The sequence below is a fragment of the Mesoplodon mirus genome (genome assembly GCF_964341445.2).
Source record: "Mesoplodon mirus genome assembly, chromosome: 5".
NCBI classification, from domain to species: Eukaryota; Metazoa; Chordata; class Mammalia; order Artiodactyla; family Ziphiidae; genus Mesoplodon; species Mesoplodon mirus.
Window position 1 is genome coordinate 107,293,106 of NC_138980.1, and position 12,297 is coordinate 107,305,402.

The window sequence follows — 12,297 nt, forward strand, 5'->3', positions numbered from 1 at the left end:
CATTCTTCAGGATTCATTAATGAATAAAGTACTGTCCTTCTTGAGAAAATGAATACATAGTGGTATCAGATGTTAATGATAGCAGTTGTCTCTACTCTTCATTCTTTCTTAAAAAACAGATTAAACTGTCATTAAAGAGCTGATGAAGAAATGACATTGGGATTCAATAGATGAAGTAGTCATGTAGAATAGAGACTGAGACTAAAAAATAAACCACCATCGACAGATGAATGGATAAAGAAGATGTGGCACATATATACAATGGAATATTCCTCAGCCATAAAAAGAGACAAAATTGAGTTATTTGTAGTGAGGTGGATGGACCTAGAGTCTGTCATACAGAGTGAAGTAAGTCAGAAAGAGAAAAACAAATACCATATGCCAATACATACATATGGAATCTAAAAAAAAACCCAAAAGGTTCTGAAGAACCTAGGGGCAGGACAGGAATAAAGACACACATGTAGAGAATGGACTTGAGGACATGGGGAGGGAGAATGGTAAGCTGAGACGAAGTGAGAAAGTGGCATTGACATATATACACTACCAAATGTAAAACAGATAGCTAGTGGGAAGCAGCCACATAACACAGGGAGATCAGCTCGTGCTTTGTGACCACCTAAAGGGTTGGGATAGGGAGGGTGGGAGGGAGGGGATATGGGAGTATATGTGTACTTATAGCTGATTCACTTTGTTATACAGCAGCAACTAACACAACAATGTAAAACAATTATACTCCAATAAAGATGTTAAAAAAAACCCAAACTGCTACGTCCATACCTACAGAATGCTAAGCAATAAAAAGGAGTTAACCATTAATACAAAAAACAAATGAGATAAATACTAGAGTTGGTTGACATTTCTCGATTATTTATGAAAGTGTTTTAGAATTCTTTTGATTGGTAATTATTTGTTGACCTATGGAAAGGATGCTGAGAAGAAGTAAACCAACCCATCAGGAGGGGCTCTGTTTTTTCCCCTTTATTTATCCTGCTTGATTCTTCTACTTAGGTTTGAAGCAAGTGATTTAAATATGTTCTTAGCTGTGTTGTATCATAGTGACCATTTATTTAAAGGCACTTACCAGTTGACTTAGAAGACTAAGATGTGATATTTACTGTATTGAAGTACATTGTTTCATTTCTTAATTTTTCTTGACAGATTTATTACCCTGTGTCTACTTGTTAACTTTGGCTTTTTTACAGACGGAGGGAGCAATAGGTTACGCGTATTGGGTCTGTACAACATTGCAAGATAAAAGCAACAGAGACACGGAGCTGTACCAGTACAACATCCTCCAGATGAATGCAATTCCAGCAGCACAAGTGGTTTTGAGTAAATACACAGGTAAGGCACCTGTCATACAAAGGCAAGATATATGAATAATTGTTGAGATAATTTAAAGAATTTAAATTAATTAAATTTAAAATTAATTCCAAATTAAATATTAGCTCCTTAAGACATGAATTTGCCCTTTCCCCCCCACGGCCAAGTATTCTGCTTTTTAAACTTTACTAAAGATTTTTGAAGAGTGCTGAAAATTGTTATTACCTAATGATTGAAGGTAGAAGTGATTTCCATGCTGTAGTAGGAAGCATTTTGGAGCCTAATGGTCCTGAGTTGCTGCTGTTCTAGCTCTGCTGTTTACTTTCTCTGCAATCTTAGGCCAAACATTTTACTTCCCTTAACTTCTGTTAATCTTGGGAAGTAGAGATAATAATACTGAGGTTGCAAAGATCTGAGAATTCAATGAGGTAATATGCTTTAAGTTCCAAACCCAGTGCCTTTAACGTCCCACTTAAACACCTGATCTTTCTTCAACATACTGGAAAAATATGTTTAGCCTTAGGAAAAGGACAGAATGGTGAAATTTAATTAACCATCTATTGTAATAACTTTCTTCTTTAATAAAACTAATATTGGGTTTAGTCTCAGCTCCACCACTTAGTAGCCATGATGAAACCTTGGGCTTATTAACCAAATTGAATTTTAGTTTTCCTACCTATAATACAAGAGTGAAAGTATCTGTTGCTTAGGGTTTAATGAGATGATATATATAAAATGTTATGCAGAGTACCTGGCATATCCTAGATGCTCAAGAAATGTTAGTTTCACTAGCATCTTATTTATCCCTCGACAAAATTCTAATAAAGAAGCAAGGCATTTAAGCAGTAATATTGACAGTTGAATAATATGAAGAATCAGATAAACTGAAAAGCAGAAGAGAAAATACCTCATCATTGTAATATGCAGGATGGTAATACTCTTCCTGCATTGAGCCTGGGGCACTTGAGTAGAAGGCAGTTCATTTATAAACATCAGCACTTCGGGACATTAAATGTTATTCAGTGTGCCCAAATGAATGACTCTAATGAATACCTAGAGCCTCTGAGAAAGTGTATGATCAGAAATTTTACTGATAGGTTTCCTTACAGAATGGGAAACGTTTGTGAAGGGTTTACATAAAGAGGTAAATTTTTAGCTTTCTGCAAAATTCAGATACCTAGAACAACAAACAGTCTCTGACAGGTATAAATAGCTAGGTTTTTGAGTCTGTAGTGGAGCCGTATCATATATTCATTTAACAAATTCAATTATATGTGCTTGGCCAAAAAAATATTAATTTAGAAGCAGAAAAGAGAGAGGGGGGACAAGGGAAAATGCAGATATATCATTTGTCCTGCTGACCGTTGGCCTCAGGGTGAGAGTGGATGAAGGTTATGGGTCTCCTCTTAATTTGACTCAGTTTGGTGACCTTCTTGTGTGATGACCTAAGAATTTTGCAAGAATCACTTTAACCGTGTGATTTTTACCTTATGCTTTGACAGTTAGAACCTAACCATCACATAAGATGTGATTATACTCTACTGTTAAACAGTTTAAGAGATTTGAAGGCTTGCTTCCCAACACAACTTAAGTTGATCAGATGTGTTTCTTTCTCCCTGCACATTAGTAGATATATGATGTTTTTTGACATTAGAATTCAAAATACTACACTGAAAGTGCCCAAATCATCTTCTGTTTCTAGAGTACAGTACTGAATTTTTAAAAAAAATACATAGAAATTGGAACAGAACCACCAAGAGAAATTGTTGCTAAACTTAATCACAGGAAGGTTTAAGTGACTAGCCAAAGAACTGGATTTCCTTACAATTCAAATGACCAGTTTTAACATGAGCTATGATTTCAAATTGTTATACCTTTGGGAATAAAAAAGTGTTTAAACTTTGAAACATAAGTAGAAGCCATATGTAACTATAGATGTTACTCAATAATTTAAAAGAGTTCTGAAGTGATTACTGATACTTTATAGTCAGGATAAAATCAGACTACTATTCTTAGCAATGCCCATGACCTCAGGAAATAATCTAGTGTTTAAAATATTGAAAAAAATTGAAAATAAAACTCATATTTTACAAACACAACCATTATGCACATGCAAAGAAAAGATATTTTTGGATTTCCAGAAAGAATTCAGAATTATGCTCCAGCTTTCACAATGTTGGGTTACTTAAATGAACATCTACAACTGAAGAAGGAAGCAGCAGATGCATACCAAAGGTAAAGGCTCCCTTTAATTGAAATGTGGTCCTTATTTGTCAGTTGGCCTTTTTAAGGTATAGTCTCATTTTCATGAGGAAGGTACTAATAAAATGTTCTGATTCTTTTCCTGATCTTTCATTATTTATTATTATTACATTTTGTATATGAAAATATACAGTTCTAAATTTTCAGCTATATTTTCATTTCTATTGCTCAACCTGAGAGAAAGAGAGAGACAGAGAGAGAAGAAAAAATAAAAACCAAACCAAAAATCCCCTCAGGTTTTAGAAAAATCTGTCCCTTTACAGTTTGTCTTGCTTTATTATTAAAGATGTGTTTATTCAGAGAAGAAATGAGATTTAAAGCATGAGAAAAAATTACATTTTATTTTGAATCACCTTAATGTCTACTATATCGTATTTATTCACTCAGTAAATATTTGTTAAACTGCTATGTGTCAAGCAGTGTCCTTTGGCAGTGGCAATTTAGCAGTGAATTAAAACAAACACAGGCTCAGTTCTCATGGAGCTCATATTCTGGCGGAGGGGAGGCGCATTGTAAGCTAATAAACATCTGTGATGGTAACAATTGCTAGGAAAGAAAATCAAAGTAAAGGACCAGACACTAGAGAGGCAAGCAGCAAATTTGAGATAGGTTTAAGAGGTAGGTTTCCTAAGGAGGCAATTAAGGCCTGACCTGAATGAAGTGGGGCCATAAGCCATGTGGTTATCAGGGAAGGAGCATTCCAGGCAGAAGGAGCAGCAAGAACAAGTGCTCTGAAGCAGGAGTGGACTTGGTATGTTGAAGAAACAAGGACAGCATGCTTGAGTGAGATGACCAGCCGGGAGAGTGAGAGGAAATGAAATCAACTTGAAGTTTTATTCTCTACAAATTAATTGATCTGTGGGGCTTCCCTGCTGACGCAGTGGTTAAGAATCTGCCTGCCAATGCAGGGGACACAGGTTCGAGCCCTGGTCCGGGAAGATCCCACATGCCGTAGAGCAGCTAAGCCCGTCTGCCACAACTACTGAGCCTGTGCTCTAGAGCCTGCGAGCCACAACTTCTGAGCCCACGTGCCACAGCTACAGAAGCCCATGCACCTAGAGTCTGTGCTCTGCAACAAGAGAAGCCACTGCAATGAGAAGCCCGTGCAACGCAACGAAGAGTAGCCCCCACTTGCTACAACTAGAGAAAGCCCGCGCACCAACAAAGTCCCAACGCTGCCAAAAATAAATAAAAAATTAAAAAAAAATTTATCGATCTGTGAATAAGAAAATCACTGTTGATCTCATGAGTACTAGACAAAAAGTTAAAAGGCCTGATTGCCTAACCTCTGAGGCACATCACTGCCCTAAATCTAAATAAACAGATGTTTAGAAGAAGCCTTGTCAGATAATAAATAATCGAGTTGTCCCAAATGCTTTGCCATCCTTGTATGGATCTCTCTGTAGTTAAAGAAGTAATCACTAGATGGTACTGGAGGCTGTATAATCAAGAAGTTATTTTGCCAGGTGTATGTGGAGAGAGGTTTATGAAAACCCACAATTCTATTTCTTTCAACATTACAATAAAGTTACCAATAAAGAAACTGTAGAAATTTGATAGGATACAACAGTGAGCAGGATTTTTAAACAGAGAAAACTAGGCAGCTTTAGAATGCTTGCTACTTTTTTTGGTATACATTATAATCACAAATATTGTGAGTCTAACACTGGTTATGCCTTTGCTTAAAATGGCAACTCCATGGTCACTTGGATATACACCACTCTTTCTTGACTGATCACCACTGTTGTTTTCTCCTTAAACAAGTATTTGAGACTTGAAATTACAAATTAGGTATAAATCTAACCACAGGTACAGTCTTTAATATGATACTGTTTCTGTAATACTGTCTTTTAGACTTCTCTGGCAAATTTTTGTTTTTCATGTAACATCAGGGGCATTAAAAGCTTTTCTTGGCTATTTCTCCCTGGCTAATCTTTAACAGAAAAAAAAAAAAGTCATTAAATATCCAACTCCTTTAGTTGTTGAGACATTTCCCTGCTTGCCCAAAGGGGACTGAGCATGAGAAGGTAAAAATATGGGCTGTCAGCATGTTGTATTTATTCTAAGCCTCTTGAGACTCCTGATGACTCATTCCTGTCTCTGAATTCATTATTGCTTAAGTATCTTTCTGTATGTAGCAGGTAAAGGCACATGAAAGCACTTGATTTCCTGGCTTCCTACCTCAAACTTCTAGTATATAAATAATTTTAAGAGTGTACTATGTACTTCAAATTCTATATACTTCAAATATGTCAAAACTTTAAAACATCAACCCAGTTGTTCCCCATGTTTAGATTAAAATCTTTGGAATATTTAAAGCTCAAGTATGGTAAGTGATTTCTCTTATTAAGAGGTCACTTTTTATTATTTTCCTGACAATCTAAAATCTATTAAGTGCTTTTGTGGTACCAGTTTAATAAAATATAAATAAACTGTTATGGAACTAGTTAAATAATTAGTAGAATTAAATGAAGAAAACAAAAATCTGTAGATTCAGTTAAGGAGGATGAGTAAAAATGCTATTGCAGGGCCTCCCTGGTGGCGCAGTGGTTGAGAGTCCGCCTGCCGATGCAGGGGATACGGGTTCGTGCCCCGGTCTGGGAGGATCCCATATGCCGCGGAGCGGCTGGGCCCGTGAGCCATGGCCGCTGGGCCTGCGCGTCCGGAGCCTGTGCTCCGCAACGGGAGAGTCCACAACAGTGAGAGGCCCGCATACCGCAAAAAGAAAAAAAAAAAAAAAAAAAAAAAAAAAAAAAAAAAAAAAAAAAAATGCTATTGCACATAGATAATTTAAAATACCTTGTCCTTTTTTTAAAGGGCAATTTTGTTGTTACAGACTGCAGAAGACAGAGATGCTTATAATGTTACAATAAGAAATTATGGCAGATTGTTATGGTAAGCATATTTTTCCCATTAATTCCATGAATCTAACAGGTTTTTCTGGTGAAAGCTATGGGGCTAGTGAGGTGATGACCAGTTTCCAGAGTAGCAGGTTGTGTATGAATGAGTACGATGATGACATTCCCCCAGGATACATCATTCCCACTGTACCAAGCTGTGTTAACAGTGTCCTGTCCCTGTAATGACCCCGAGCCCCAGTGTCCTTTGTGAGGACCAGGTTTAGCACTGATGTTTGTGAACTAGACAGGAGAGGTAGTTACTGTTTCTAATAGTAGAAGCCTAGTTAATTGGAAGAGGATTAGATTTATTCTGATTTGATGTATATTCTTAAACTGGGGGTGGGATTAAGGGTCCAGAAACCCTTTTGAGATAGTACACAAAAATTTTTGTATGTGTGCATTTTGGGGGTGGGGAGGGAGCAATATCACGTTCTTCAGAGTCTCAAAGACTTCCGACTTCAAAAAAAAGATTGAAAAAAAAAAAGGTTGGAAATCAATTGTTTCAGAGGATAGAACTCAGTTGGGACAGGAGGAGTGTTAATGGGAGGAAGACTTTTGGCTCAAGGAGGCATTCCTCAAATTGAGAGCTGCCCCAGAATTGAATGTTCCAGTTTGAAACACATTATTAGAACTATAGTTTGATATTTTGGGATTAGTACCTACATCTTTTAAGGAGCTACATAGTAGAAATCGGAGGTAGCCAGTTCGTTTCTTTTATAACCATATAACTGAATCATATCTATAGACAGAAAATTTTCCCTGTTTTGATTGCTTCTCCTTTTAATTCTTTTAAATCGTTGTGTTTAGGAGTTGATAGAGCTCTGTCAGTTCCAAAATTTTGTTGTAAGAAACTGTATAGAGCAAAGTATCTGTTCTCTGTAGTTAGATGTTTCATATAATGTAACTGTTTTAGAAGAAAATTTATACCTCCCATTGAAAATAGGTCATCTGATTTCTTTTTGATTCGTTTTTATTATGAAATATATTAAACATGCAAAACACAGCAATAGAGTATGGAGCATAATTTAATGAATAGTCACCATTCAGATATAACAGATCTTAAAATTCTGTTAATAGGTTTCAGGTTTCTTTTTCAAAAAAAAAAGTTACAAATCAAGTTGAAGCCCCTTGTGCCCTTCTCTAGTTCCATTCTTTTCTCTACAAAAGTTATCAAGTGTTTGAAAATAGTGTTCATTAAAAAAATACTTTAAAAATACATGTATGGGGGGCTTCCCTGGTGGCACAGTCGTTAAGAATCTGCCTGCCAATGCAGGGGACACGGGTTCGAGCCCTGGTCTGGGAAGATCCCACATGCCGCAGAGCAGCTAAGCCCGTGCGCCACAACTACTGAGCCTGCGGTCTAGAGCCCGCATGCCACAACTACTGAAGCCTGTGCTCCTAGAGCTGGTGCTCCGCAACAAGAGAAGCCACTGCAGTGAGAGGCATGTGCACCGCAACGGAGAGTAACCCCCTCTCACCACAACTAGAGAAAGCCCACGTGCAGCAACTAAGACCCAGAGCAGCCAAAAATAAACAAATTAGATTAATTAATTAAAAAAATACATGTATGTATCTATAAACAATCTAAGGTAGTCCTCTTCCCTTCATTAAATATTTATCAAAATTTGAGTTAATGGATTTTTAAATTCTTTCACCTTCATAAAATTAATTTTAGAAGCAAATATTGCCTATATTTTTAGCTCCCACCCACACCTCCAAGATTAAAAAGATATTATGAAAAGCTTTCTAATAACACATTAAAAATAGAAGCAGTTTCTGATTATAGTGATAGATACCAGAAATCAGAGTCTCAAAGGTACAGTGAGTCTGTTCCAGGTGGTGACAGCTTCTCTTCATTTTTAAGTAAACAAAACATTTTCTATTTTGTTGTTATTAAAAAGCATTCTACTTTAGTATCATGTATGTATAACAATTTTTACTTTTATTCCTATTAAATACAGAAAAGATAATGTATAGTTTTGTCTGTGGGATTTTAGAGTATCTATATGCCCTCCAAAAAAATGGATGTGCAGATAAACAGTTTACACGGAGGCTGGGTTTGATTATGACTTGCTAAGCTTGTCAAAGATGCTCATAGGGTAATATTTAACTAACATATTAAGCTTAAAAAATTAGAGTTCTATATCAAAGTCAACTTGAAATTATTTTTATAACAGTTTAATTCAAGTTTGTTTAAACAAAAAAAGACAGTTTGTAATTCAGCAGAACTGTTCATTTTCACCCATAATTTAAAAGAAAAGTGTGAAGTTAAATCACCCTAGTGCATCCTGTTTGAAATAAGTGATATGCCTTCTATTTTAATATAAGGCTTTTCTACAGCTTTAACACTGATAGATGAAGTAGGTAAAGTTGTTAAAAGAGCTTTAGTATAATAATATTTCTGAATTTTGATGATATAAGCCAAAATGTTTTTTGATATTAAAAGTAAGTTATGTTTTGCTTCTTAGTTCTATTGGTGAATATGATAAAGCTATCCAGGCTTTTAAGTCAACACCCCTTGAGGAGTTAGAAGACATCATAGGTTTTGGATTGGCTTTATTTATGAAGGGTCTGTATAAAGAGAGCAGCAAAGGTAAGTGCGTTGCTTAAAGCTAAAGGATACTTTCTACTTTTCCAGAGCTGAGAAGAATTTAATCATGATGAGCTTACATACAGAAAGATGTAATATTAAGATGGGGGTAGGGGTTGCAATGTTTATTAAAAATCTGACTAAAAGTCAGGAACGTTAAGAGGTACTTTTTATCTGTTCCTTCCTTTAGTACATTATTATGATGAATAGTCCTTTTAGCAGTGTTACGAACTGAATGTTATCTTTATTATTTAGATGAGGAAACAGACCCAAGATCAGTTAGGGTACATGTATAAGGTAGCATTTGAAAAGCAAGTATTTACTACTCTACAGTGTTTCAATGTACATTTCTGATAAATGAAGGCCTCAACCATTGTTAATAATAATACATTTTGGTTTCTCCAAAAATGCTTGTTGAGTGCATTTTCACATATATGGCCCAGCCTATGTGTGTGCAGCTCATTTTAAGTACTGCTTAATGGAGTTGCTGGTCTGTACATGGGAATGTGGGTGATACCTCAATGGCTGTAGACCTCCACTTCTTTTGAAGATAGTGATTCAAACCTACCTGTAGATTCTAAAGAAGGAAATTGAGAAATATCACATAATAACCCAAATGATATTCCCAGAATCACCTTGGAACAGCTAAACCAAGTTAGATATTCTAAATTTTTATTCCATTCACTTGAGAGCAAGGGAACAATAAGATGTAATTTTAGTTAGACCCTTTTAAAAAATAGGCTTCCCTGGTGGCACAGTGGTTGAGAGTCCGCCTGCCGATGCAGGGGACACGGGTTCATGCCCCAGTCCGGGAAGATCCCACATGCTGCCGAGCGGCTAGGCCCGTGAGCCATGGCCACTGAGCCTGCGCGTCCGGAGCCTGTGCTCCGCAACGGGAGAGGCCACAACAGTGAGAGGCCCGCATACGACAAAAAAAAAAAAAAAATAGTATTAGGAAAGGAAAAATCCCACCATTTGTCAGTCGGGATTGCTTTTATATTGTTTTGTTTTTGTTTCCAACTCTATGTAACAGCCTATGAGAGAGCCTTGTCTACTGTTGAATCAGAGCAAGACAAAGCTCATATCTTGACAGCTCTGGCAATAGCGGAGTATAAACAAGGAAAAATGGACGTAGCCAAGACATTGTTATTTAAATGGTATGTATAGTTGACATCAACACTCGACATGACCAGATACTTAAATATTGGGTTAAAATTTGGAGGAACGTAAAATGAAGTTCTTAATGTTTCAGGAACATTTTTGTGAACAAAAGGGATTGGACCCACCTGGTTCTGAACTGACAGTCACAGGTGGAGCTAGAGATCATGGCTTAATTCTTAATTCTGGATTCATCCAATCCTTCAAAACCATCCTGTACTCTGTGTGTATTATATATTTTTTTAAACCAGTAATTGATCAGCTGATCTTTTAGGATCATAAAATTTTAATGAAGGCAGTCATTAACTGGCTTGTTTTTGGCCCCATAAGTTCCCAAAGAGACTTTTTCTCCTCTTTCCTATTCAGGTTAACCTGATAAAGTTCATTTAAAGTTGAGTCTTTAAAAATGTGTATATACACCAATATAAATTGTAACTGTTTCTTTATTTTTGGAATAATTTAATAAAATAACAGTCTCTGATATCTGTGATTACTTATATGGTATATTTTTAAAAATAATTTATTTTATTTTATTTTTGGCTGCGTTGGGTCTTGGTTGTTGCGTATGGGCTTTTCTCTGGTTGCAGTGAGCAGGGGCTACTCTTCATTGTGGTGTGCAGGCTTCTTTTTCTTTTTTTTAATTTTTAAATTTTATTGTATTTATTTTTTTATACAGCAGGTTCTTATTAGTCATCAATTTTATACACATCAGTGTATACATGTCAATCCCAATCGCCCAGTTCATCACACCACTATCCCCACACCCCCGCCGCTTTCCCCGCTTGCTGTCCATATGTTTGTTCTCTACATCTGTGTCTCAGTTTCTGCCCTGCAAACTGGTTCATCTGTACCATTTTTCTATGTTCCACATATATGCGTTAATATACGATATTTGTTTTTCTCTTTCTGACTTAATTCACTCTGTATGACAAGCTCTAGATCCATCCACGTCTCACCAATGACCCAATGTTGTTCCTTTTTATGGCTGAGTAGTATTCCATTGTATTTATGTACCACATCTTCTTTATCCATTCGTCTGTTGCTGGACATTTAGGTTGCTTCCACGACCTGACTATAAATAGTAAATAGTAAATACTGCTGCAGTAAATAGTTCTGCAATGAACATTGGGGTGCATGTGTCTTTTTGAATTATGGTTTTCTCTGGGTATGTGCCCAGTAGTGGGATTGCTGGATCATGTGGTAATTCTATTTTTAGTTGTTTAAGGAACCTCTATACTGTTCTCCATAGTGGCTGTATCAATTTATATTCCCACCAACAGTGCAAGAGGGTTCCCTTTTCTCTGCACCCTCTCCAGCATTTGCTGTTTCTAGATTTTCTGATGATGCCCATTCTAACTGGTGTGAGGTGATACCTCATTGTAGGTTTGATTTGCATTTCTCTAATAATTAGTGATGTTGAGCAGCTTTTCATGTGCTTCTTCGCCATCTGTATGTCTCCTTTGGAGAAATGTCTATTTAGGTCTTCTGCCCATTTTTGGATTGGGTTGTTTTTTGTTTAATATTGAGCTGCATGAGCTATTTATATATTTTGGGGATTAATCCTTTGTCCATTGATTTGTTTGCAAATATTTTGTCCCATTCTGAGGGTTGTCTTTTGGTCTTGTTTATGGTTTCCTTTGCTGTGCAAAAGCTTTGAAGTTTCATTAGGTCCCATTTGTTTATTTTTGTTTTTATTTCCATTACTCTAGGAGGTGGATCAAAAAAGATCTTGCTGTGATTTATGTCAAAGAGTGTTCTTCCTATGTTTTCCTCTAAGAGTTTTAGAGTGTCCAGTCTTAAATTTAGGTCTCGAATCCATTTTGAGTTTATTTTTGTGTATGGTGTTAGGGAGTGTTCTAATTTCATTCTTTTACATGTAGCTGTCCAGTTTTCCCAGCACCACTTATTGAAGAGACTGTCTTTTCTACATTGTACAGCCTTGGCTCCTTTGTCATAGATTAGTTGACAATAGGTGCATGGGTTTATCTCTGGGCTTTCCATATTGTCTTGATTACTGTAGCTTTATAGTAAAGTCTGAAGTCAGGGAGTCTGATTGCTCCA

At 36.5% G+C, this 12,297-nt stretch overlaps 1 protein-coding gene across 1 annotated transcript in view; it reads left to right on the forward strand.

Annotated features, from left to right (window-relative positions):
* Nucleotides 1–12,297, forward strand: part of SKIC3 (SKI3 subunit of superkiller complex) — a 145,311-nt gene that overhangs the window by 99,010 nt on the left and 34,004 nt on the right. Inside the window, exons 27-31 of the mRNA XM_082620954.1 lie at nt 1,206–1,347; nt 3,468–3,561; nt 6,406–6,483; nt 8,957–9,081; nt 10,112–10,235. Of these exons, the coding sequence (XP_082477080.1) occupies nt 1,206–1,347; nt 3,468–3,561; nt 6,406–6,483; nt 8,957–9,081; nt 10,112–10,235 (563 nt within the window). The remainder of the gene's footprint in view (nt 1–1,205; nt 1,348–3,467; nt 3,562–6,405; nt 6,484–8,956; nt 9,082–10,111; nt 10,236–12,297) is intronic.